General features: G+C 38.6%; 1 protein-coding gene across 5 annotated transcripts in view; it reads right to left on the bottom strand.

Moving 5' to 3' along the window:
• Positions 1 to 27,411, bottom strand: part of POLD3 (DNA polymerase delta 3, accessory subunit) — a 57,189-nt gene that overhangs the window by 19,747 nt on the left and 10,031 nt on the right. For 3 of the 5 annotated variants that reach the window (XM_058305946.2, XM_071218265.1, XM_058305947.2), the window contains 5 exons: positions 25,287 to 25,389; positions 14,190 to 14,229; positions 12,818 to 12,950; positions 4,699 to 4,963; positions 3,487 to 3,556 (listed from right to left, as the gene is read on the bottom strand). In XM_058305946.2, coding sequence (XP_058161929.1) covers positions 3,487 to 3,556; positions 4,699 to 4,963; positions 12,818 to 12,950; positions 14,190 to 14,229; positions 25,287 to 25,389 — 611 coding nt within the window. Of the gene's footprint in view, positions 1 to 3,486; positions 3,557 to 4,698; positions 4,964 to 12,817; positions 12,951 to 14,189; positions 14,230 to 14,707; positions 14,855 to 25,286; positions 25,390 to 27,411 lie in introns of all 5 variants that reach the window. The other 2 variants (XM_071218264.1, XM_058305945.2) reach the window with 1 other exon arrangement.

The following is a 27,411-nucleotide window of genomic DNA, read 5'->3' as shown; positions in this document are numbered from 1 at the left end:
ATGGATAGATGATGGATGAAAGTATAACCTACAACCTATTTATACTTTATTTCTTGAAGATTTTTAATTTGAATGGAAAATGTGAATATTGGAACCCACCCACCTTGTAACAGTATATGCTCTTCCATTTTCAATGCCTCTCAAAAAACGTTTTCACTAAAATATCCCAAACCATACAGGAGAGTAAAAATGTATCCGCAGTGGATTTAGAGATGTAGCCTTAAGCAGCTGACCCAAAAACCAGTTCTCTGAAGTCTCATGTCTATCTTTAAAATATATGTAAATTTTGCATTCTATTAAAATGTATATAGTTTCAATAGCACTTGCTTTAAAGTTACTATTATTAGGAAGAAAACTTTCAAATATTTCTTACCTATCTCATGATTAAGGACAGAAAGACTATTGCACTGAGTCTTCCAATTTCAGAAAATTGATCTGAATTATGCCACTAACAAAACATTAGATTCAGCCTTCAAAGTTTCTACTTTTAGTTTCACAGTATTTTGGGTACTTTAAATATATTTATATTCAGCTACAACTGGGCAATTAGGGGGTAAAGAGATAGTTTAATGCAACATTTCCAGGCAAGTGTTATGGAAAATTTAATCACATTTTCTTGTAACCTGAGCCATCAAGTTATCATCTAACTGATTAAAACATCTCCTTTTTATACTCAAGAAAACATGAAACTGATTATGATTTTTTAATTTTGTTACCAATGGTAAAATTTTTATTAAAGCATTAAGTTTTTCTTATGAGATAATTCATATAACATAAAACTTATCCTTTCGTGGTGCATTACTCAGTGTTTTTAGTATATTTATAGTTATACAAGCATCACCGCCACCTAATTTTAGATCATCCACAAAAGAACCACCATATCCATTAGTAGTCACTCCTCATTCCCCTCCCCCACTCCCACCCCAGCCCTAGCAACCACTAAACTATTTTCTGTCTCCATAAATTTGCCTATTTTGTACATTTCATGTAAACAGACTCATATAATATGTATCATTTTGTATCTAACTTCTTCCATTTGTTTTCTTTGTTTTTTTAGGACCCTGGAACCTCATGCATGCAAAGCAGGTGCTCAACCACTGAGCTACACATGTTCCGCTTTCACTTGTTTTCAAGATTCATCCATGATCTTTCCTTTTTTATGGTTGAATAATATTTCATTATGTGGATATGTCACATTTTGTTTATCCATTCATCAGCTGATGGACCTTTGAGTTGTTTCACTTTTTGGCTATTGAGAATGCTGCTGCTATAAACATTCCTGTACCAATTTCTGTGTGTACATATGTTTTCATTTCTCTTGGGTATACATACCTAGGAGTGGAATTGGTGGGTTGTATGGTAACACTATGTTTAATTTTTTGAGGAAATGCCAAACTATTTTTTTCTTTTAGGTACCAGGGTCTAGGGACTGAACCTGGGACCTCGTATGTGGGAAGGTGGTGCTCAACAACTGCACCACATCAACTTCCCTGAGCAGGCTTTTTCGTTTGTTTTTGTTTTGTTTTTCAGGAGGCACTGGGAACTGAACCGGAATCTCCCATGTGGGAGGTGGGAAAGCATTTGCTTGAGCCACACCCACTCCCCCAACTGCTTCTGACAGCAGATGCACCATTTTACATTCCTTCCAGCAAAGTATGAGGGTTCCAATTTCTCCACATCCTTGCCTACGCTTGTTATTGTCCAGCATTAAGTTCTGAATGGTTCAAGTTCTCACTGCAATCAACTCTTATCTATTAAACTTCATTTTCATTGAAATTATTTTGTCATGTGTCAAATATAGTAAAAACATTTGATTTTACTCTAAATATTCAGCTTTGAAAAAACAACTGTTAAATGACTTTGTAAAGTCATTCTTTTTATTAGCTGAACAATTAATTCCTTTATTTTAACCAAGTTTCCCTCCTCCCTCTATTACATTCTATCATAACATCCTGTTTATTCTCTGCCCAGCAATTACTATCATTAACTATTTCATTTTTTCTAAATTTGTCTCTCTCTCGCAGTAGACTAAAAGGGTCACAAAGGCAGGGACCTTGTCTTATTTTCCATTGTATCGTCAGTACATAATAGTGCCAAGCACAAAGAAGGTGCTCAATAAATATTTGCTGAATAAACACATAAGTAAATAAGTGTATGCTTCAATATAGTTTAATTTTTTCTGTTACAATGAGCAAATATTCACATATCTTTTGTCTTTTAAAAATAATTTTTAAAAATCACTGGTTTGTAAGGTTACAAACTCATTAAAAACAAAAACAAAAACAACCACAACTATACACGTGGGCCTCATCAAAGTTGCCAAGAAACCACACAATCTGACTGGGTACAGCAGACCTGTACCAGTCACAAAGGCCAGTGACATGAGCAAAATCAATTTCATAGAGGTTGAGAGCCCTCCCTGTGCCCTGTGACTGCAATAATACAATGTGCTTCCCAACAATCTGAAAGTATCAAATTTTCCAAATACTTTCAGAACACAAAAATGTTCTTCTCTGATTGCTTTAATGGAAAATAAACTATCACCTTCCCACCACTGTACCAATTTAGCCATCACAGAAAAGCAGAATTCTGGCTAATTTTGCTTGCACAGGAATATAACAAATGCTTCCCCCAAAAATCTTTATAAAACTGATGCTCCAAGGAAGTTTGCCACAATTATCCTGTGGCTCCTGCATTCTGCCACATTTCCTCAGGGAATGTGCACTTGATATGAGAAGTATGAAAATATGTGACTACTGTTCTTTCCCTGTGAAAGAATTCTTTATTTAAATATTGTTTTAAATAAAGGAGATTTTGCTTTCTCAAAAAGTAAATATTAAAAAATAGCCATCACTACCCGAGACCTTATTCACACTGAGGTCTAATCCATTACTGTGAGTAATCTGCAAAAGTAACCAAAGACCAGCAAAAGATTTGTTTCTATGGCCCTTTGGGAAATAATTAAATAATAAAAGTTATACTTTTCTGGATTGTTTTTAACAGCAGACAAACCAACCCCAATATCCTCAACACTATGCTGCTTAGCCAGACAGCCTCCCTTCTATTTTTTTTTTTAGGTACTGGGTTGGGGATTGAACCCAGGACCTCATATGTGGGAAGCTGGCGGTCAATCACTGAGCCATATCTGCTCCCCTCCCTTCTATTTTAATCGCCCATTTTCAAGAGCCCCATGAAGCAAATATCTAACTCCCTTTCCTAGGCAGGAAGTAAAAGTAGGACTAGTAAATCATGCTTGAAGAGACCTAAACTGAGCTCAGCTTAACTATATTAAATTTTTTTGTTCTAGTTGAGCTACCTTCACTGATAACATTGGTCATTAGACTGCAAATTTAGATTAAGAGGCATAAATGCTACGTGTTAGTTTCCTAGATGGGCAAAACCTAGACAAGGTGGTTTTCACCTCAGATATAATGTTATTACATTAACATTCATTTATTAGTCAAAGGAAAGTAAGAACATGCTTACTCATGGCAGCTTTTCCAAAAAAATTGCTTATCACATTCCCTTTTCCTGGTGCCTTGCTGCCTGAAGTTGCCTAAAAGCATAGAAAAGAAAATACACATGATTTTTTTTCTGGCATTTAGGCTGCTCTTGAAATGGCACAGTCTAGGACCTGTCTTCAACACCAGAGCACACTGTTATGATGGTACAGTCTTTCTGTAATCATGCCAAATGTGCACACATTAGATATAAGAACAAATCTAGACCAACAATCCAGACCAGGCAGTATCTGGTGTTAATCTCCAAAGCTTAGTTTTTCACGGTTCATATAAAATTATTATCCATAAATGTTTTAAAACTTTTCTTGAGCATACTTAAAAACTAATGTTTGACAGAATTAAGAGAGATACAAGGCAGTACGGTACACAACAGGGGAAGAATGCCCAAAACATTACAATTGTAATCATCAGAAGAGGGTATGAATCCTGGACTCACCATTTCAAATTACTTAAGTCTAGATTCAGTCTCACCACATACAAAATGGGGATGGGAATATTTCTCTCACAAAACTGATGAGAATTTAAACAAAGATCAAACTACTGGCACACAGGAGTCCAATACATGTTTCCCTCTACTCTTTCTTAAAGCAGAAGCTTTAAAATAACAATGATGATGATAATTACTATTATTACTATTATACTTTTCTGGATTGTTTTTAATAGCATCTTCAGTGATACTTTTCTTAAGCCAATGAGCTTAAGTTAATTCCAACAGCTGAAAAATAAAAAACAAAGGGAAAAAAAATGAAGAAAAAAAAGAAAAATACATAAAATAAAGAATGATAAATACATATATGGTAAAACCCAAAGTATAAGATGTTCCCAAAGTAAAGAAAGAATTTACAATTTTTTTTTTACTTGACATTTTTCAAGATGTCCTCACAAGCATTATCTTAAAAATCTCCTGACATGCACAGGGCAGACATTACCATTTTATAGGAGAATCTGAAGCCTGGTGATAAACATCATCTAAAAAAATAAATTAAAAAACCCAAAAACAAAAAAACAAGAGACTATTTCACATGAGAAGTATCAAGTATTAAAGGATTCAAACTAAAGTAAAAAATCAGAACTATCAGAACCTTATAATTAAAAGCCCTGCCACTGGAACTATGTTTTTTTTTTTTATTACCAAGTCTAAGTTGTAAAGGCATTATCTTTTAAAAAAAAGACTTACATTTGTTACCTCTTTAGCCTCTATTTTGGTTTCCTTGTTAGTATCTTGGGTTTTAGAAGCAGTTTTAGAGGCAAACATTCCCATAATTCCTTTGGGCTGCTGGGAGACCTGTTTGGAGGCAGGTGGGCTGTGACCATTGGTGGTCAACCCATTATTGACTTGTGTCTCACTTGATACCTGATGATCTGATTGCTCAAACTTTTCAGAAGATGAGACTTCAGCAGGAGCTCTAGGGACTGCAGCTGCACATTGTATAGCACTAAACCTGATGAGGACAGGAGAGGTATGTTGAATTAATGTCAATATCAAATCTTACTTTCAAACCCTTACTTCTTCCACAAAATACTTTCTAAGCCAAATATAAAATTACAGAATTTTAGAACTATACTGGATTTCAGAAATTACATTGTATAAAACTCTCATTTAGATACAGAAACAGGTATTTAGAGAGAAGTGAGTGACTATACCTAGGTTATACAGCTAGTTAGAAACAGACCTGGCATTGGAATCAGGCATGTTCCACCATACCATATTAAATACACTTACTTCTTTGAGAAAAACACCCTAATTCAAAACAGAGAAAGAACACACTAAATAATAATAAAAAATTAGCAATTTCATCAACCCTGGGAAACCAAATGGTTAATCTCTTGTTTTTAGATACCTTCACCACATAGGGATAGATATGCAATAAATATTAACTGAATAAAAATTAACAGCTTTAAATATTAGCAGATTTCCTGGCAACTCTCCTGGCCAGAGCAGATCATTCTTTAGAACACTGATGGGAACAGGGAACAGGGCCACTGGCTCCTGTAACCAAGACCTAATAATACTAACCAGCAGTACCAGACAAATAAGTATGCCCAAGACCAAGTGAAGAAATATGGTGGCATGTCAGTCTGCAAGCCATGTTAAAGGGAATAGTCACCTCTTCTTTTTCTCTAATCACTGTAGATGTGACTGCTTCACCTGACTCTATAATGTAATGTCCCACACTTTGAATGGGTAACTGATTCAGCCTTCTCATAGGGTTGTATTTAAAGTTCCCCAACTCTCTTAACAAAAAAACACATTTCTTCTAGTCTTTGGTCACTGAGGGTGAGAGTTCCTTGAAAGTAGGGAAATCTTATTCATCTTTTGTGTTTCAGGCACCGAGCATGTGACCTAGCACATGGCAGGTGTCAGGAAGTGCAAGTTGAAAGAATGACTATTTAAATCACCGAAAGTGAAGCTTCTCGGTTCTTTGCCTTCTTTAGTCTATGATCTTAACCTGGGGTGAGAGACAAGAATGGTCAAAAAACTATGTGGTTTGCCCTTTCCCCAGTGTGGGACATGACTCCCAGGGATGAGTTTCCCTAGCACTGAGGGATTACTACCAAGTGCCAACCAGTAATGCATTTGGAAAAAGACCTTAACCAAAGGGGGTGATACGTTAAATACAAAGGAGTTTTTATGGCTAGGTGATTTCAGAGTGAGTCAGGAGGTTATTTCAGAGGTTACGCTTATGCACATCTCAGGCAAATCTCACTGCCACAGTAAATGAAGCCACAAACAAGAGTGCTCCCAAGGGCTCTAGAGACACCTGGACACTAAAGGCAGGGCACACAAGCCCAGGAAATCACCACCACACATCAGTGGGCCTTACCTTGGAATATTTGATAATCTATCTCCCCCGCATAACAGAGTTAAGACTCATTTAGAATTTCCATACACATGATTCTTCAACCCTTTATTTGAACCTATAATTAGTTGTATACCCATTAAATATATATCTCAGAAACTTGAATCTTTTGTCTGTTCATGTGCTGTCTAAGCCCTGAATCTCAGCAGAGTTACAGCCAACACCTATTCTCCAATTCATTGGACTCATCCAGGACAACTAACAAAATGGTGATGATTAGGGGGCAGATGTAGCTTAAGTGGGTGAGTGCCTGCTTCCCATGTATGAGGTCCCTGGTTCAATCTCTGGTACCTCCTGAAAACAAACAAATGAAAAAAGCAACTCTCACTGGGGAGCAGATGTAGCTCAGTAGTTGAGCATCTGCTTTCCAAGTATGAGGTCTGGGGTTCAATTCTCAGTACCTCCAAAAAAAAAAAAAAAGATGGACAACCCCCAACCCTCCCCCGCCAAAAAAAACCCAGAGTATCTACAACTGCAAGCAAAACAGTTCCTTCCATCTGATCTAAGCCACCTCTCAATCTGAAGCAGAGTCGATATCACCATCCCCAAATCCTCAAGTTTGAGGAATGAACAAACAAACCTAAGAGGGGAATACAATCATGGACCAAAGGAGACTTCTTATTTTAGTAACAGATAAACTTGTAACATTGATATGAAGATAGTGGTTACCAGAGGTTCTGAGGGAGGGAGGAAATAGGTGGAACATAGGGCAGTTTTAGGACACTGGAATTGTTCTGCATGAGATTACAAAGACAGATACAGGCTATTACACATTTTGTCAAATCCTATAAAACTACACAGTGTGAAGTGTAAACATAATGTAAACTACAGACCTTTTTTTAGTAGTAATTCCTCAATATTTGTTCAATTGTACATGTACAACACTAATGTAAGATATTATTATTAGGACAAAATATGAGAGAAGGAGGGGGTGGAATATATGGGAATCCCCTATACTCCTTTTTTTTCTTTTTGGAGGTACTGGGGCCAGGGCTTGAACCTGAGACTTCATATGTGGGAAGCCAGTGCTCAACCACTGAGCTACACTGGCTCCCCTCCCCTACACTTTTTTTTTTTTCAAAGATACCTAAGGCTGGGGAATGAACTTGGGACCTTGTATGTGGGAAGCCAGTGCTCAACCACCAAGCCACCTTGGCTGCCCTGAGTTGATTCCTTTTATATTTGATTTTACTTGTTTTTTTCCTGTTTTCCTTAGGAGGCACCAGGAACCAAACCCAGGACCTCCCATGTGGGAAAAAGGTGCCCAACTACTTGAGCCACATCTACTCCCCTCCCCTATACTTTTGTTTTGTTTTGTTTTCTTTTGTCTTTTTCCCCCTATACTTTTTCCCCATGATCTATTTTTTAAAAATATCACATTCAAAATATATAAGGGGCTTCCAAATACCCCCACAACCCCACTCCCTCTTCCCACATCAGTAACTCCCCCCCACCACCACGGCACACTCATTGCACTTGGCAAACACACTGCATAGTACCACCACACCACATGGATAATAGTCCACATTGTAGTTTACACTCTCCCCCAGTCCACCTAGTAGGTTATGGCAGGATATATAATGTCCCTGCAATATCATTCAGGACAACTCCAAGTCCCAAAAAAACCCCCACATCACATCTCTTCTCCCCTCTCCCTGCCCCCAGCAACTATCATGGCCACTTTCTCCACATCAATGTTACAATTTCTTCCATTACTAGTCACAACAGTCCTATAGTAGAATATCAGTAAGTCCACTCTAATCCATATTTTATTCCTCCATCCTGCGGACCCTGGGATGGTGATGTTCACTCCACCTCTGTATCGAAAAGGGGGCTTAGATTCCACATGGATAATAGATGCAATTCTCCTGCTTGCAATTGTAGGCACTCTCGGATCCCTGGTGTGGTGGTTGACCATCTTCACCTTCTTGTTAGCTGGCCTGGATAAGTCCAATGAACCAGAAGGTAGGAGTTGCAAGACTGCTGAGGCTCAGGACCCAGCTGGCACATGGACAGTCCAGAGATTCAAGTCTCCTGAGTATTCACCAACCCTAGTGCCAACCACAGGTTAAATAAAAGTGACAGAAAAAGCATGTGTAAAAAGGTCATATCTGAGTCCAACTCCATTACACTCAGGAACACAAATTCCAAAGTAGGGCCAACTGACATGGCACTGAATTCCAGAGCCATTTGCCAAGACCATAGAACTTGTGGGTCTTCATAGCTCTCAGGACAATCAGTACCTGGAGCTGTATCTACTTTGGCTGTCGCTGGGGTCCTGCTGAGGACTGTGTAAGCGTGACCCCTCTGATGACCTCCCGACTCTTTTTTGAAGACTCTTAGCCACATAAACTCATTTGTCTTTGCCATTTCCCCCTTTTATTCAAGGTCATAAAGCAGTTTTTAACACACAATCCTACATGTAAGCTGAGATATTCTGCTGGTCTGAGTTGACCCTTTTATAAAGGTCTTCTTCTAGTTATATTACCAGCAAGTGCTTGGTAGTAATCCCTTGGTGCCAGGGATCCCCTATACTTTTGATATAACTTTTAAGTAATCTAAAACACTCTAAAAATAAAGTTTATTATATATATTAAAAAAAACAAACTATGGTAATTAACACAAATATTTTCTGCATCAGAGTTATGAAGATGGAAATCTTTTACTTTTACCCACTTTTACTTTTTCCCTCTGTAGCCTTGCAGTGCTTCCATGTACAATGAAAAATAGCAATGTTTTATTTCATTGTCAACATCTAAAGTTGGCCCTGAAACAACTCTTTCTCCATTTGGTCTGCATTCCACACCTTAGGGTAGGACCAGGGATTGGCAATGAGAAAGAAACATGTTAGGTTGGGAACATATCCAAAGAGAGAAGAATCTCCGCTCAATTCTAGAATTTCAACTTTCTTCCTGTCACAGCACTTCTTAAAACACACGAAACAATGAGTCAGATCTCAGTTGGCCCATAATTCACAGGACCAAATACAAATTTCTTTATTGGAGATAAATTCTTCACATTTCTACCGGGGATACTTCTAAGTATTTAAGTGAAGTTTCACTGAAGTGCCTCCTATTACACCACATTTATACTTGCCATGTTTATTTTAGTGGTCCCTGTGCAAATCTCATTTTGAACTTTTTGAGTCACTTTTATTCTTGTTTGCTTACTTGCTAGTTACAACAGAGGAACTAATTCTTAGAGCCTGACATGCCACAACCAGATGAAATCTAACAATGTGTTCTACATAAACTTAACATAGTGTTAATCTTTTTTTGAAATCCTTCCCTAAAAGACACCATACTTGTAAATTACTAGTCTTCAGCAATATGATTATACTTATTTAACAGATATTTGTATGCCTATTATACTCAAGATTTTGAGTTAAAAAAAAAATTAACATCTACCATTAATTTATTCAACAATCATTTATTGAGCGCTTACCATGTGCCAGGCACCATTTTGGGTATACAGTGGTGAACAAAACAGACATACTCCCTGGGCTCATAGAATTTACAGAAACTATATTTGTCAATTCTCTCTTTCTCCTCAAGGACTGACTCCATTAGTCATCCCATTTCCCCTAGTATCTTCAACCTTTTCCTCTCTTAGGGCTCTTTCCTAACAGCAGAAGTTCAAGTCACTCTAAACTTTAAAAACCCCATGTCCCTCTTTAACTACCTCCCTCTGTATCCTTTTTTACAGTCAAGTTTCCTGGAAAGAGTTGTCCATACTTACGTACCATTCACTCAACCAAAATGTGATCTCTCCACTGAAAATACTCTCACCAAGGCCATCAATATATCCAATGTCCACTTCTCAGTTTCTTGTAATATTTGACACTGTTGGCCAGTCTCTCTTTGAAACTCTTCCTTTAGCTTCTAAAACCCCACATACCTTCATGATTTTCCTCTTAATTCTGAATACTTCCTCTTGGGCTTCTCTTTTTCTGCCTATCTCTTAAAAAATAGCTGTAACAAATAGTGCTTACTATGTGCCAAGCGCTGTTCTAAGCACTTTTATGTGTGTGTGTTTGTGTGTATGTATGTGTATGTGTGTGTGTGTGTATATATATATATATAAATATATACAAATTCTTTTAATCCTCTAGAACTCTATAAGGTTGGTACTATTGTTGGCCTCAGTTTACTGATATGGAAACTCAAGCAGAGAAGTTAAATAATTTGCCCAATGTCACATAGTTAATTGTGACCTAGAATTTTACTTTCTGTCTTTCCTTTATTCCAAATATTCTCCCTGCATAATTGTACCTACTGCTGTAGCCCAATTACTTACCTATCTATTCTGACTCTAAAATCTCTATCTTCACCCCAGTTTTCTCTCTAGCTCTAGACCTACCTATGGGCATCTCCACTTACATTTCCCACCCACAGGCTTGTCAAACTCAACATATCCCAAACCCAAGCCATCATTTTTCCTTTCTCCTCTTATGTCTCCTTTCTTAGTCATGGCACCATCATTCATCCAGCTTCCCAAGCCAGAAACCAGGGCATCATCTTTAACTCCATCAACACCTCACATACATCTTTTTTTTTTTTAAAGATTTATTTATTTATTTAATTTCCCCCCCTCCCCTGGTTGTCTGTTCTTGGTGTCTATTTGTTGCGTCTTGTTTCTTTGTCTGCTTTTGTTTCTTTGTCCGCTTCTGTTGTCGTCAGCGGCACGGGAAGTGTGGGCGGCGCCATTCCTGGGCAGGCTGCTCTTTGTTTTCACGCTGGGCGGCTTTCCTCATGGGCGCACTCCTTGCGCGTGGGGGCTCCCCCACGCGGGGGACACCCTTGCGTGGCACGGCACTCCTTGCGCGCATCAGCACTGTGCATGGCCAGCTCCACACGGGTCGAGGAGGCCCGGGGTTTGAACCGCGGACCTCCCATATGGTAGACGGACGCCCTAACCACTGGGCCAAAGTCCGTTTCCCACCTCACATACATCTTGTTCCCAACCACTAACACAACGTCTAGGATTGATAATTACGACTATTCAATCCTTAATACCTTTCTATCACTAACACCACTACTTTATTTCAATTAACTATCATCACCATCCTGGATCACTGCCACCAGCGAAGAGAAACATTTATTTCTTTTCCGTGGTGGCCTGGCCAACAGATTATCCTCTTCTGACCTATCTTCAACATTGCAGCCAGAGTGGTCTTTCCAAAATGCAACTTTGAACATTTCACTCTATCTGCTAAAACATCCTCAGGGGCTCTGCTCCCTCATAATAGTCTAAACTCCTTATTCTAGTAGTCAAAGGACAGAATGATCTGACTTCTGCTTACACCTTTAGTCTGAGATCTATTATGTTCTACCTCTCATTCTAAGCTCCAGCCATAGCAAACTATTGTGGTTCCTCACAAGAACCATGTTTTCCCTCTCAGCTATGTCTTTACTATCCTACTTCTCTTTTGCCTGGTTACTATTATTGGGTATTCTAGACTTTAACTTACGAGTTGTAGCCTCCAAGAAGCCTCTTCTGTCCCGTCCCTTTACACCACTACACTGAAAAGTGGGACATAAGCACCCCTCTAACATCTCTCTAAACTATTATTCCTATTATAGCACTCTATTATACTCTTAATAATAAGATAGCACTGTCACATTGTATCATAACTGCCTGTCTTCCATTAGACCACAAATGCCATGAGTAGGTACTGTGCCATATTCACCCCAAAGTGGGTAGCCTGCCATAAATACTCATCAGATATTTGTTGAATGAATTCAAATTCTCGTGCTTAGTACCTGTCAAGTAGCAGGTGCCCAATATTTTCAGAACTGACCTGAACCCTCAATATAACCCCAAGAAGTAGGCATCATTATATCTAGTCAAAGATGAAGAAACTTAAGCTCAAAGAATTTAAGTAATTTGTCCAAAGTCACGAACTACTATGGAGTGAAGCCATGACTCAAGCCCAGAACCATCTAATTCCAAAATCCATGTGCATTATTATAGTCCTCACCTCCCAGTGCTGTGAAGGATGCAAAAGATAAACAAGATCTAATTTTGGTTAGGGAAGCTCAAGAAAAATTACTTTTGGATTAAAGGCAGAGGGATATCAAATTAGGAATCATTTTTTGAAGATAACATTTGAACTAGTTCTTGAAGGATGGGTAGGATTAAGACAAGCAATGACTGGGGTGAGGGAGTAAAAATGAACATAACACATTTCTGGTGGCTGTGACAGGATAAATATATGAGAAATAAATTTATGGAGAGTCCATTGGGGTTTTCAATGTGGGTTGTGGCTGCTATTTTTCACCTTATGATGTACTAATAAAACCAGGCATGTGTCTTACTACAAGATAAATGGGGTTTTACTAGACTTGGCATTCGCTCTTAAGAGGCAGCCACTGTGTAAACATCTTACAAAATCAATTAGTAAAGAAGCCCACAAGGAACATTTAAGGAGCTCACTTGCTGCAGTTCTGCAAGTTGCTTTTAAGGATGTCATAGTCGGTATTGAACAGAGGCCCACTGTCCTTTAGCATGGCTTTCTGGATGCTGTACACATGGACGCTGGCAGTCACAGCTAGCTTGGACTTCACTGCTACAAGTCAACAGGAAAAGCAGTCTGTTAATACAACAAACTTCATAGCATGTAAGGACTTTAACAAGAAACCCTTCTGCATTAAAACCATTTGCAATCTGTGGTGGTCCAAAAAACTCCAAAAGGCCAAATAGCCATGTATACAGTATAACATCAACTCATCTGTCTGCAATGGGGACATTATGACAAGGTAGGCAGTTATAAGTACAGCACCTGTGATGGTATCACTCATCCAGGGGATGCTCAGTAAATATTAATGATTGATGATGACTACAGTGTTCTTTTTTTTCCGTCAGGGAAGAATCTTACACTCTAGCATATAATTAAGGGAGTAAGTATATTCACTAATATATTGCAATTTTCATTTAAAGAAAGCAATTCTATAATAAAAGTACTAATAAATAGATAAATCTGCAGAGGAAGCACACAATAGAACAACTTAAGAGATCAATTTTACATTCTACAAGGGGACGGATCGTGTCTAACTTTTCAACATGCCCAGTGTCCAGTACAGTGTGGCACATAGTAGATGTCCAAATGTATCTAATGAATGAATAAATCTTGCTTTGCCTACCATCCATGGGAGTTCAGAAAGAAAAAAGTAGGTATCTCCACCACCCAGAATAATTTGAAGTTAAAATGTGATAAAAACAAAACAAAAAACTGACCCTCACTGGCGGGAATCTTTATGTACAAAATATAACAGTGTAGATTTTGTTTTGAGACACAAGTCCAAGATTATGAGGCTCTTAACTGTTATAAAATTTCTTTGAATTGTGTTTTCAGACAAGAACAATAGCATTAATAGTCTTGGAATGGGTAGACAAATTCAATTTAGATGTTATACCTTCTGATTTCTAGAAAAGCATTCTTTTTTTTCTTAAAAAAAAAAAAAACTGTTATGGGTCACAACACAACATGTAGAAGTTACTCTCTTTTCATAGCTGATGAGTTGTTCCATACGGTATTCATGATATTTTTTTTGCAGCAGTCACAAGTTTTGGAATCCTGTGATAAAAGTGTTTCATAAATGTCAGCTGCTATTAGCCTTTAGGACTGTAGCCTTTAGGCAGATGAAGTATCATATTTTAATATTTTCAGAAATTTCTAATAAAAGGAATATAAGCCTCTTCAGTTAAATGGCTAAATATAGTTTATGGAGATGTTAGGGGCAGATTTTTTATTGTACCTACACTGGTGCCATAAAAGGAAAATTTACAAAGTCACTAAAACACTTACCTTCTAATTTATCTTCTCTCACTACTGCAACCTTGTGGCACTGTAAGGAAATAACAATTTCATTTCATGAGTGCTTAATGTACTGTAGAATTTACTATTTTAAAGTTTCCTTGCTAATAATTCAACTTAGATATGAAATTAAGAAAACACTAGGTACCCCTTAAAGTGCATGTTACAGTTTAATAAAGCCACTCTTATTTTTAACTTGCTTACTTTAAAACTTCTCATCAGGCTAAGGAAAGTGATAGAGATAAATACTACAATGGAAACACAAAACAAAGCAAAACAGCAGCACAGCATCCCAAATCAGTATGAGGAAAAGGGTACTTCCCCCACCCTGCCTGGACGCTTGCTTGCTGTCTGCTCTCTGTGTCCATTCACTGTGTGTTCTTCAGTGTGTCTGTATTTGTTTTTTTATTTACTGCTCCCCCCCATCACAGCTTGCTTGTTGTCTGCTCTGTGTCCATTCGCTGCACACTCTTCTGTGTTTTCACTTGTCTCCCTTTTTGTTGTGTCACCTTGCTGAGTTGGCTCTCCATGGCGCTTGCGGGCTGGGCAGCACTCCACAGCATGCGGGCGAGGCTGCCTTCACAAGAAGGTCCCAGGACGTGAACCCAGGGCCTCCTGTATGGTAGGCGGGGGCCCAACTGATTGAGCCACAGCCGCTTCCCGGAAAAGAGGACTCTTAAATAACTGATGTAATAAAAATGACCTTATACAACAGATAAAATTAGATTGTCCCCCCTATCATATACCAGAAAAAATTTAAAAGTAAAAAATGAAACATGCACCAAAGGAAAACAGGTAAGTAATTACCCCATAACCTGGGAATGAGGAGAATTTTCTTAACAGGAATTCATACTCAAAACACAATAATGGAAGACACTGACAAATTTGATCTTATAAAAACTTACATATAAACTAACGATTTGTGGCTGACCAAAAAAAAAAAAGACTTTAAGCAAGGTACAAAGCTAAATGGCAAAGTTGGAAAATTATCACAAAGCATTAATATAGAGCTTATAAAATTAGAGAAAACAAAGAGTAACAGTCCTTTAGAAAAATGGGAAGAGCAAATGGCTCTGAAACAAATGAAAAGATATTCAACTTCACTCAAAATTAAAGACTCATATTAAAACTAGTTACCATTTCTCACCTAATAGGCAAAAATACAGCTGACAGCATACACTGTGTAGAATCAGCACTACCATACACAATGGTGACGTGAATGAAAAACAGAGAGGCATTTGGCAATACCTGACAAAATTACATATATGTTTACTCTTTTACCCAGCAATCTTACTTCTAGGAAGGTAGCCCTTAACTTACACTGGCAAAAACATAATAAAATAATAAATTATGCTATACACTGCAGCACAATAATTGTAAATAACTCAAACATCTATTAATAAGGGATCATTGAATAAATTAAGGTATATCCATCAGTGTAGTACAATGTGACTGTAAAAAGGAATGAGGAATATTTCTATATCTGCTATGGAGTGACCTTCAGGATCTACTATTAAAAAAACAAAGGGCAAAATAGGGTATATAACATGAAAACTCTAGGGTGGCAAAATGAGTATATATTTGCTTATATCAAAAATATAAACAACAAAAACAAATGTAAGAAAATAAAGCCAATAAAACTGATTACCCATAAAGGAACAGAAAGTTTGAAAGCAAATTAAAAAAAATTGAATTTAACTAGATACTAAGTTGGTGGTTTAACCACAGAAAGGAATTACTCTGAGTAATTCTTAAATAATTTGACTGCACATCCCTAGTAGGACATATCCTACAGACAAAAGAACTGCAAAGAAATCTTAAACTGTTTTCAGTAATCCTATTGTGAGTAATGTTAGTATTACCCTCAAAAATGTAGAAACAGTTAGCTAAAGCACATAATTATGTTAATGTTGTTAGGAATTACCAAGACTCACAATATAAAAGATCAACACAAAAGCAAGTTAAATAAAAACCCCATAATCATAAATTTGAATTGGAGATATTGGTATGTTTTCATGACGTGCTTTCTCTTTTTAAAAAATTACAGGTATTCTTAAGAATGTCACATTCTGCAAAACTGCAAATTAAAAATCTCGGAGCTTAGGGGAAAAAGAACATTAGGGACTAACCATTCAAAATCTATGCAAACTTCGTAATAAGAGTCATAAAACACTAAGAGTACCTCGGGAGAAACCTGGACAATCTAGACAGTTTACTGTAGCCGAAGGCCACCCCTGGGGATACTGAAAATGCACAAAAACAAAAGAGAGGAAATGCCAGTTTGCTGGTGCTAAAACAATGCAGATGAGAGCAGAACTGTCAGTGGGTACCTGTCAAGTTGGACACTTAAGTTCAGTATCCACAAACTCGGGATCTCTGCCTGGGGATTTAGAACCCCACCCCCCGCCAACGAGGTTTTTAGCAGCTAAAGGAAAATATGGCTTTTTGATGAGAGAAAGTTCTTTACAGAAAATTTCCCACAGATAAACACAGAAGGAATGAAATAATTAGAATATCACCACTTTGTAACCACTAATGAAAAAGTAATCGAGGCAAAGATAAAAATTAATGTCAGCTAAACTCATTAGATGAAAAGTTGACAGAGAACCTTATAAAGGATGGATCAGGCTGGTAATCCCAAATGTCACAAAAGGAGAGTCAACCAAGCATTATGTGCCTTCAGATGTAATGCTGCAGTACAGTAAGTACAAAACACTATCTAAAGAAGTATTCCTGTTCAATGCCCCCACTCAACATCAAGCATGATCTGACCAAGCTCTAGATCTAACTACAAGCTAATAAGAAATAGAGGACAGAGGAATATGTTAAAGGATACAGGGTGCAATCAACAAAATCCAGATTATGGGAAATTCTACAGGACAAAAAACCTGATTTCTTCAACAAATAAACTGAAGAGAGGGAGATGGGTGGAAGTGGTAGACTATTAAAAGAAACTCAAGAGACATAAATAAAGGGCAATGTGTGACTCCTGCTTGGATCCAGATTTGAAGAAATCAACTGTAAAAAAAAATCATGAGACAATCAGAGAAATCTGAATACTGATTGGAATACTAATAATACTAAGTAGTAATTATTTTTAGGTGTGATAATAGTATTGTGGGTCTGTTTTTAAAAGAGCCCTTATCTTTCAGAGATACAGTACATACTGAAAAATTTATTAATGAAATGCTATGTCTTGGGAAGTGGATGTGGCTCAAGAGATTGAGCTCCCCACCTACCACACGGGAGCCCAGGTTAGGTTCCCAGTGCCTCCTGGAGAAGATGAGCAAGTCAGCAGGCTGGCACAGCAGGTTGGTGTGGCAGGCTGGCACAGCAAGATGACACAGCAAGGAGACATAGTAAGAGACACAACAAAGCAGGGAGCAGAGGTGGCTCAAGCAATTGAGCACCTCTCTCCCACACAGGAGGTCCCTAAAGAGAAGACAAGCAAACACAGAAAGCACACAGCGAATGGACACAGAGAACACACAGCAAATGAAAACAGTGAGGAGGGGTAAATAAATAAAATAAATCCCAAAAAAAAAAAAAAAACTATGTCTGGGGTCTGCTTCAAAATAATCCTGTGGTTGGGATGGGGGAAGTAGGTGGTGACACAGATAAAACAAGACTGGCCATGTGTTGATTCTGCAGAAACTGGTGATTGAAGCATGGGGCTATTATACTGTGTGCTCTACTTATATATATATTTGAATACATAAGTGATAAAAATTTAAGGCAAATAAAAGTAAATAAAGTGAAACAGATGTAATAAGTTAGAAACATTCATCAAGGATGAATAAACTCAGTGTTATTTCCTCTTTAAAGAAATATAAATGAGTCAAAAAACATTATGTTGACCTAAAGAAGACAGATATAACAGAGTACATACTGTATGATTTCATTTATTTGACATTCAAAGACAGGAAAAGCTAATCTAATGATAGAAGTCAGCAGGATGGCTGCCTGGGGAGGGTGGGGCAATCTGGACCGAGAAGGGAAGGGCACAAAAGAACTTTTTGGTGGGATGAAAATGTTCTATATTTTAATCTGGGTGATGGATACATGAATGCCTACATATGTAAAAATGTATCAAGCTTAAACTTTGTGCAAACTTAAAATTTTGTACATTTTACTATATATATTTCATGCCTCAATAAAATAAAGTTATAAATGCAAATTTAAAAAAAAATATATATATATATATACTACTCACAGATATATATGTACCTGCCAATTTTAAAGAATTACAAAGCATGTTAGGACTCTTTGCTGGTAACTCTTGGGGGAAGGGGGAGGGGAACAACAATTTAACCTTCCCTTAAAATTTTCGAATTAATTCTCTGGAAGAATCTCTGGAATGAGATTAGAAGGTGGCTTCCACTTACTATGTATTGTTAAATATATTTTTATAATAACCATGATCTTTGGAAAAATAAAAATTACATGTATGCATTTAAAATCCATACCAAGTCTAAAAAATATTTCTCTTTTTAGAAACACTTAAAGCTTTAAAAAGAAATTAGGAGGGGAAGAACCAGCAAGATGGCTGCAGAGTAAGGAGCTCCTAGAGTCAGCTGCTGCTTCAGGGCAGTTAGCAAATACCCAGAGCTCTCTGGAGCTAGCTGAAGGACCTGTTAAGGGGCTCCAGGAGGCCAGAAGAGCATCCTGCAACATCCTTGAAGGAGTGGAAGGAAGAGGCTGCCCATCTGCAGAGAAGACTCGAAAGCAGAACGCTCCACGCCCTGGAGGCCAGTGCCCATCCTCCACTGGAGGCACAAGCTGCCTTGGGAGCTGTTCCGCCCGTGGAACTGAAAGCTCCACTTCCCCAAAACAGGGGAGAAAGAGACAGCTGGGTACCAATTTCAGCTACTGAGGAGTAAATTCAGTGGGCTAAAGTATAATCCTGACAGCAGCTAAAGCTTGAGCCTGTCCAAGTCAGAAAGAGGCTGGGAGCCGCCATCTTAACTCCGCACCTGGCACAAGGGGAAGCGGGATGGACTGAAAATCCCAGTGCTGGTGGGGACCAGCTTCTTCCCATCCAGATCCGATTGCAGCTCCAGCCTAGGCCCCAGTGCCACCTCCAGCAGGGAGGAAGCTGCAGGGACCTGACCAGCCTCGCCGGGGCCGGTGACTGTCCTACTCTGGCTGCACGAGCCACCCCAGGAGCTGTTCTGTGATGGGAACTGGAAGCTCCATTTCCTACAAACTGGAAGCTCCATTTCCCACAAACGGGGGAGGAGGAGATGGTTGGCTGCCAATTTTGGCTACTGAATGGTAGACATGCATGGCTAAGAAATAACCCTGGGAACAGGGGGGTGTGAACCAGCCCAAGTCAGAAAGAGGCCAGTAGCTGCCATTCTGACTCCACCCCCAGCCTGAGGGGAAGCTGGGCTGACTGAAACTCTCAGTCAGCAGGAACCAGTTTCTTTCACGCAGATCAGCCTGCAGCCCACCTAGGCTTCAGCCTGGCCTCTGGCGGGGTAGAGGCTGAGGAGCCCTGCACCAGCCTATACAGGTAACTGCAGAGAACTTTGGCTGGCATAGACTGAAAATCCGAAGTCTACCAGGGCAACTGCGGTCATCTTGGACCTGCACTGCATAGATTGCTGCCCACACCTGCAGCTCCATCCCTGCCCCAGGCAGGGGAGAAAGTGATGTGAAGCTTCATCAGTCTCTCTGGGCAACTACAGTCTAAGCCTGCACATGGATTATTCCACACAGCTGTGACTCTGCCCCTATGCCTGGCAAGGGAGAAAGTTGGAAGAAGCTTCACTGGTCCCCGGTGAAATGAAGGCAGCTTGAGCCTCCACAGCTTACAGTACCAACTTCATGCTTGGCTCCTACTGCACAACCAGCAAGGAGAAACGTTTGATAGGAAGCCCTAAACTAAAGAGAAAAACTGCACCCAGAATAAATTCTCTAGTAAACCAGATGCCAAGACACCAACAAAAAATTACAATCCACATCAAGAAACAGGAAGCAATGGCCCAGTTAAAGGAACAAGATAAGCCTCCAGATTGACATAAAGGAGTTGAGACAACTTATCATAGATGTTCAAACAAATCTCCTTAATAAATTCAATGAGATGGTTTAAGAGATTAAGGATATTAAGACACTGGATGAGCACAAAGAATTTGAAAGCATACATAGAAAAATAGCAGATCTTATGGAAATGAAAAGTGCAATCAATAAAATTAAAAAAACATTGGAATCATATAATAGCAGATTTGAGGAGGCAGAAGAAAGGATTGGTGAGCTTGAAGAAATAGTCTCTGAAAGTAAGCATACAAAAGAACAGATAAAGAATGGAAAAAATTGAACAAGGTCTCAGGGAACTAAATGACAGCAAAAGACATGCAAACATACGTGTCATGCGTGTCCCAGAAGGAGAAGAGAAGGGAAAAGGGCAGAAGGAATATTTAAAGAAATAATGGTAGAAAATTTCCCAACCCTATTGAAAGACATAGATATCCATGTCCAAGAAGTACAATGTACTCCCATCCGAAAAAATCCAAATATACCAACTCCGAGACACATACTCATCAGAATGTCAAAGGCCAAAGATAAAGAGAGAATTCTGAGAGCAGCAAGAGACAAGCAATGCATAACATATAAGGGATATCCAATAAGATTAAGTGTTGATTTCTCACCAGAAACCATGGAGGCAAGAAGACAGTGGTCTGGTATATTTAAGATACTATAAGAGAAAAACCTGCAGCCAAGAATCTTATATCCAGCAAGACTGTCTTTCAAAAATGAGGGTGAAATTAGAATATTCACAGATAAACAGAAAATGAGAGAATTCCTAAGCAAAAGAGCAGAATTTCAGGAAATACTAAAGGATGTATGAGAGCCTGAAAAGAAAAGACAGGAGAGAGGCCTGGAAGAGAGTCTAGAAATGAAGATTATATCTAAAAAAGTAACTAAAAGTGTCGAAAGAGTAGTGGAAATAAAATATGACATAAAATCAAATAGGAATAAACTTAACCAATGATGTAAAGCACTTGTATTCAGAAAACTGCAACTCAATGTTAAAACAAATAAAAAAACCCTAACCCCCTAAATAATTGGAAGAACATTCCATGCTCATGGATTGGAAGACTAAATATCATTAAGATGTCAATTCTACTCAAATTGATATACAGATTTAATGCAATCCCAATAAAAATAACACCAGCATTAAAGAAAAAATTGAAAACACAATCATTAAATTTATTTGGAAGGGTAAGAAGTCCTGAATAGCTAGAAACATCATAAACAGGAAAAGTGAACCCTCATCTCCAGACTTTAAATCATAATACCTACCTATAATGGTAAAAACAACATGATACTGGCCTAAAGACAGACACAATAGACCAATGGAACCAAATTTATGGTTCAGAAACAGACCCTCACAGGTATGGTCAAACCTGTGACTAGTTTGTTGACTAGTCTGTCAAACTCACACAGCTCAGGCAGAGCAATCCATTCAATAAATTGTGCTGAAAAAATCAGACATCCATAGCTGAAAGAAGGAAGAGGACCCCTATCTCACACCTTTTCCAAAAATTAACTCAAAATGGATCAAAAAACCTAAAAATAAAAGCAAGAACCATAAAACTTCTAGAAGAAATTATCGGAAAATATCTTCAAGACCTGGTGGTAGGTGGTGGATTCTTAAAGGAGATAAGAGAAGGACTGAGTGGACGACTGATGTTTAATGTATGTAGAAGTTTTAATTAGCTTTACTGTAAAATTGTGGAAATGTATAGAGTGGATGGTAACACACAGTGAGTAACAGCTAGTTTATAAATGGGGATGTGACTGAAAATGGTAGTCTAGTTATGTAAATGCCAACTGACAGAATGCTTGAGAATAATCTAGGAACAGGATAGCACAGTAAACCCAGAGGTGGGTGAGAATTGTGGTTGATGGTACAGATGCAAGAGAGTCCTTTGTTAGCTAGAACAAATGTCTATCACTACTGCAGGGTGAGGGGAATGTGGAGAAGCATGGGAAAAACACAGCTGGAGTGACCTATGGACTGTGGTTAGTAGTAATAGCATAATATTCTTGCATCTATGCAAAAGATGTACTGTGTTGATACTGAGGCAGTATGGAAAATGTGAGCCAAATGTACACTATGGACATGGTAACAATCAGATGATATTATTTTATCTGTAGCAAATGACACACCACATTGTGGTGTGATGATGGAGGGGTGTTGTTTGGGAATTCTGCACATGTGCATGATTGTTTTATAAGTTTACAACTTCTGTCATAAAAAAATATATTTAAAAAATAATAATAGGGTGGGTTGGGGGAAAAATACACCAAATGTAAGATAAGGACTATGATTAGTAGTAAGATTTTGACAGTGTTCTTTCATAGTTTGTAACAAACCTCTCATGACAATGCAAGGTGTTGGTGGAGGGTTGATGTATGGGACTCCTGGTATGATGCTATGCATGTTCGCTTTGTAAGTTCACAACTTTTACTATACACTTATGTATGTTCATATATAAATGATATAAAGATAATAACAATTGGATTGGTTAGGGGAAAACTACTTTGTTTAGTAGGAATATTTTCACAGTTCTCTTTATTCCTTAGTTAAAAAAGTTTAAAAACAATGCAAGTTATTGGTGGTAGGGTGAGATATTATATATGTTTGTTTGATGTTATATATGTTTGTTTTGTAAGTTCACAACTATTATACACTTATTGTTTATGTATGTTAATGTATCAGTGACAGATTTCAATAAATTAAAAAAAAAAGAAATTAGGAGGAACATGAATTAAAACCTGAAATTATGTTTAATAATCTGCCTTTCCTGAGGAGGCTTTGCTTTAAGGGGAAAAAAAACCATGAGTAAACAGCCACGCTTAAAAACTCTACAGGGTTCCACAGAACTGCCAAAAGAGCTGTTAGGAAGGTTCCAAGTCTTCACAACCACTTCAATCACAGCAACCCCCTTTTTAATATATTTTATATATTAAGATTCTGATATATAGGACAGATAAGTAGAACTTAAATGTCCTCTTAAAATTAGATATAGAAGGCCTTTAATAATTAAGCCACACCGAAGTTTTTAACTGACTACAGATTAAGTATCAATTTGAAATTATTTGAAAAATGATACCGTCAGAAAAACTCCCTAAGGAGCACATTTGAATGCACTTTCAGGGGTTCATCTAAGAATTTCCTGAACCCTGAAGAACAATATTGAAGACATCCAAGGATCCCAAATTTCTTCTTAATTTGGGTTAGAGTGAAAGCCTCAACATTATCTTAAAACATGAATTCTCAAGCTTGGAGCCTGTTCCAAGAGATCTGTGAACCCTCAGGTTTTATGGATATGTCAACACAGGCATTTTCTTTCAGACTCTCAAAGGAATCAGTGACCTCCCCCACAAATAAAAATAAAAATAAAAATGACTGCTTTAAAGGAACACAATGATTCCCAGGTAAAGACCTGACTATTACTAGATTGAAAGTACTGATGTAACTAAAGAAAAAGACAGAAGGGGGGGGCTAGTTAACCCTGGAAACAGAAGGAAAAAAGATATTCAGATGCAAACTTTGGCAGACTCATTCAAGAGCCATACAGGGAGCAGATTCTGGTGGCAGAATGAACCTCGTGTGCTTCATTTTGTGTTTTACATATAAATGACATCTGATTCAACACTGCCAAATATCTTGATTACAGAATATGCTAGCCAGAGCATATAAGGATCTAATCCCCCTAGCAGCTTTATTTCTCCTTATAAATTCCTAAATTGCTATTCCAGTTTTAAATCTTGCATGCTTGGAACTCTATTACTAAAAGACAAATCCAGTCTGATAAATCAGGTTTCGAGCCTATTGAGTCAGAGGAAAAATTCAAAAAGGAAGAAGAAATCGAGGCAGCCATACAGGAGTAATTATCAAAGTTCCCAAGGCTCAGCCTGGTATAAAAGAAGGAAAAGAAGGAATCTTAGCAGAGGTTCTGGTGTGTACCAAGGCCTGGGAGTAAAAGAATAATCCCTGTGCCCCTGAGAAGAACATGGAAAAAGTGAAGAGGAAAAGAAGTCCACAGATCTGACAAAGCTTTGTGATTGGAATGATGAAAATGTAGCACCAATCTGTGCTGATGGATGACTGTGCAGATGAGACAATACATAAAAGATGCAGAATAAAGGTGTTCCCAGCACATGCCACTGCACTGCATTAGGTCTGACCTGCCAACACCACCCTTGACCCTTAGAATAGCAAAATGAATGGTTGAAATTAAATCCAAGTTAAGCATATTATTCAGGGTTCAGCACAGAAACAGAACCAGCAGAAGATACATATATATATATATATGAAAAGATTTAATATAGGAGCTGACGGTGAGGATTGGAAGTCCAAATTTCACAGAGTAAGCCACTAATTGGGAACTCTGATAAGGTGTCAGTGAATTCCTTAGGAGAAGTTGGCTGGCTGAAGTAGAGATAGAAATCTTTCTTTCTGACAGCCGAAATCATCAGTTCTCCCTCTATGGTCTTCAAGTGACTGGATGAGACTTCTCTCATTGTTGAGAGTAATCTCCTTTGTGGACTGTAGATGTAATCGATCACGTATGGAATCAACTGACTAATGATTTAAATCCATAAAGTATCATCACAGTAACAATCAGGCTGGTGTTTGCTTGACTAAACAACTGGACATTATAACCTAGTCAAGTGGACACGTGAACTTAACTATCAGATGAAGTTGGAAAAAAATTGTATTTTTTGAACACCTGAGTTTGTGGCTTGAAATCTGAAAACACTGGAAATTAATCATCATTATCCCCAATAATCTTCAAGAGGAAGAAAGAAGAATAAGGAATAAAGAAACAGACTCCTAAGGTCTTGCTGCCTAGGAAAATTACAAAATAAGGATATAGTTTCTGCATCACGGTTAAGAGATACACAAATTTCTCAGAGTTTTAGATTTAGTCTAAAAATCCAAAATCATCATCATCATCAAGTGGCTTTTTAAACTTCCATAATACTGACCATTTTTATCCATGTTATAATGTCATATAACTCTGTTTATAGTGCAAACACATTTAGGCTGAATATAGGATTCTCAAAACTTACGGAATATCCATTCTGAATGAGATTGCCAGACACTAAATAGGTGACGTGCAGTTGGGCCCCTGAATTTTCTTTTCGCTTCCTTTCAACATAATCATACAGCATCCTGTCCAAACAAAAGAAGGCACAAGTCCTTAGTAAGAGTTTTTAACATCAATGCTTAATACATGATTTAAAAATTAGATATATTAAGCCTGATTGTCCATCAAATTTTCTAAACAGAACTTTTGCTACAAAGGAATCAGTTGTATGGACAGGAAGTTTAAAAGATGGACTTCATATGGGACATAGTGATGGGGGTCAATTTGTGTTGAGTTGGCATAGTAAGCCAGTAAGTGACTAAAATAAATCATACATCAAAAGTATTCAACCTCCAGAATAGAGTATGGATTAGAGTGGATTTACTGATATTCTATTCATCAACTATTGTGATTAGTAATAGAAGAAAATGTGGCATTGGTGTGGAGAAAGTGGCCATGGTGGCTGCTGGGGGTAGGGAATGGGAGGAAGAGATGAGATGTAGAGGCGTTTTCGGGACTTGGAGGTGCCCTGGGTGATGCTGTAGGGACAGTTACCGGACATTGTATGTCCCCCATGGCCCACTGGGTAGAATGTGGTAGAGTGTGGGCTATGATGTGGACCATTGACCATAAGGTACAGCGGTGCTCAGAGATGTATTCACCAAATGCAATGAATGTCTCATGATGATGGAGGAGATTGTTGTTATGAGGGGAGGAGTGGGGTGAAGGGGGTGGGGAGTATATGGGGAACTCATATTTTTTAAATGTAATATTAAAAAAATAAAGACAAAAAAAAGTATTGAACCTCCATTAAAACAGTGGCAATGACATATAAAGGACAGAACACTGAATCAAGAGTAAGTTCAGGGAAACGGACTTTGGCCCAGTGGTTAGGGCGTCCGTCTACCACATGGGAGGTCCGCGGTTCAAACCCCGGGCCTCCTTGACCCGTGTGGAGCTGGCCATGTGCAGTGCTGATGCGCGCAAGGAGTGCCTTGCCACGCAAGGGTGTCCCCCGCGCGGGGGAGCCCCACGCGCAAGGAGTGCGCCCGTGAGGAAAGCCGCCCAGCGTGAAAAGAAAGTGCAGCCTGCCCAGGAATGGCGCCGCCCACACTTCCCGTGCCGCTGACGACAACAGAAGCGGACAAAGAAACAAGACGCAGCAAATGGACACCAAGAACAGACAACCAGGGGAGGGGGGGAAATTAAATAAATAAAATCTTAAAAAAAAAAAAAAAAAAAAGAGTAAGTTCATATGATATGTAAATATTATCTCAATAAAACTGCTTTGGCAGCTCATGCAATTCCCACCTTGGGTGTGTACTATAGCTTTACATTGAATTCTCTTGCTACTAAATGAGTAGTTCTTGAATTCCTTCTTGCAACTATCAAGATCCTTCTACCCTAAGGTGAGGTCTTTCTCCAAGACTTCCCAGGGCCTCTCCAAGATTAGATTTTGGTAACCAATGAAGGGACAGGAAAAGTAAGAATTGGCCTGTCAACCTTTTCTACCTGCCTCTGGCCTTTCCTACCTACTCCTTCATGCTCTGTCCTTTTGGCCACAGAACATAATTTTGACCCACCCACCTGACCATGGCTTCCCTCCTGAGAGGGTAGTGGAGGACTAGTTTCTCACTCTGTCCAGATTCAAGGGCCATGCGGATAATAGTTGATGTCATCTATAGGGAAATTACCTGCGTCAAGGAGTTCACCAACCACCTTTCCTGTCCCACTGCCATGCAAGAACCTTTCTTTGCCACTTCCTCTTTTTATTACTCATAACCTTACTTGTCTCACAGCTCAGATACAAACTTGGTTCCGAGATGGCAAGATGTGGTTCTTCTCCCACATAACAGGTCCCACTGCCCAATTCACCATTCAGGGGGATTTCGTTGTCTCTGTGGCTATCCGGATCCAACTACAGTTGAGCCCGTGGATCTCTCATTTAACCACCCCTTGTAATCATTAATACTAGTTAGCTGCTCTTTTTCCCACCATGTGCTCCTTTGTCATCATGATCCCCGACCTTGCCATTTCACTGAGGACAAGCGGATGTGGTGATGGTCATGGAATATGACCCAACTCCTTCCAAGGCAAATTTTCTCCAA

The sequence above is a fragment of the Dasypus novemcinctus genome, chromosome 10, assembly GCF_030445035.2.
Source record: "Dasypus novemcinctus isolate mDasNov1 chromosome 10, mDasNov1.1.hap2, whole genome shotgun sequence".
Lineage (NCBI taxonomy): Eukaryota > Metazoa > Chordata > Mammalia > Cingulata > Dasypodidae > Dasypus > Dasypus novemcinctus.
Note: the sequence above shows the minus strand (reverse complement) of the source record. Positions and strands in the feature narration are given on the sequence as shown.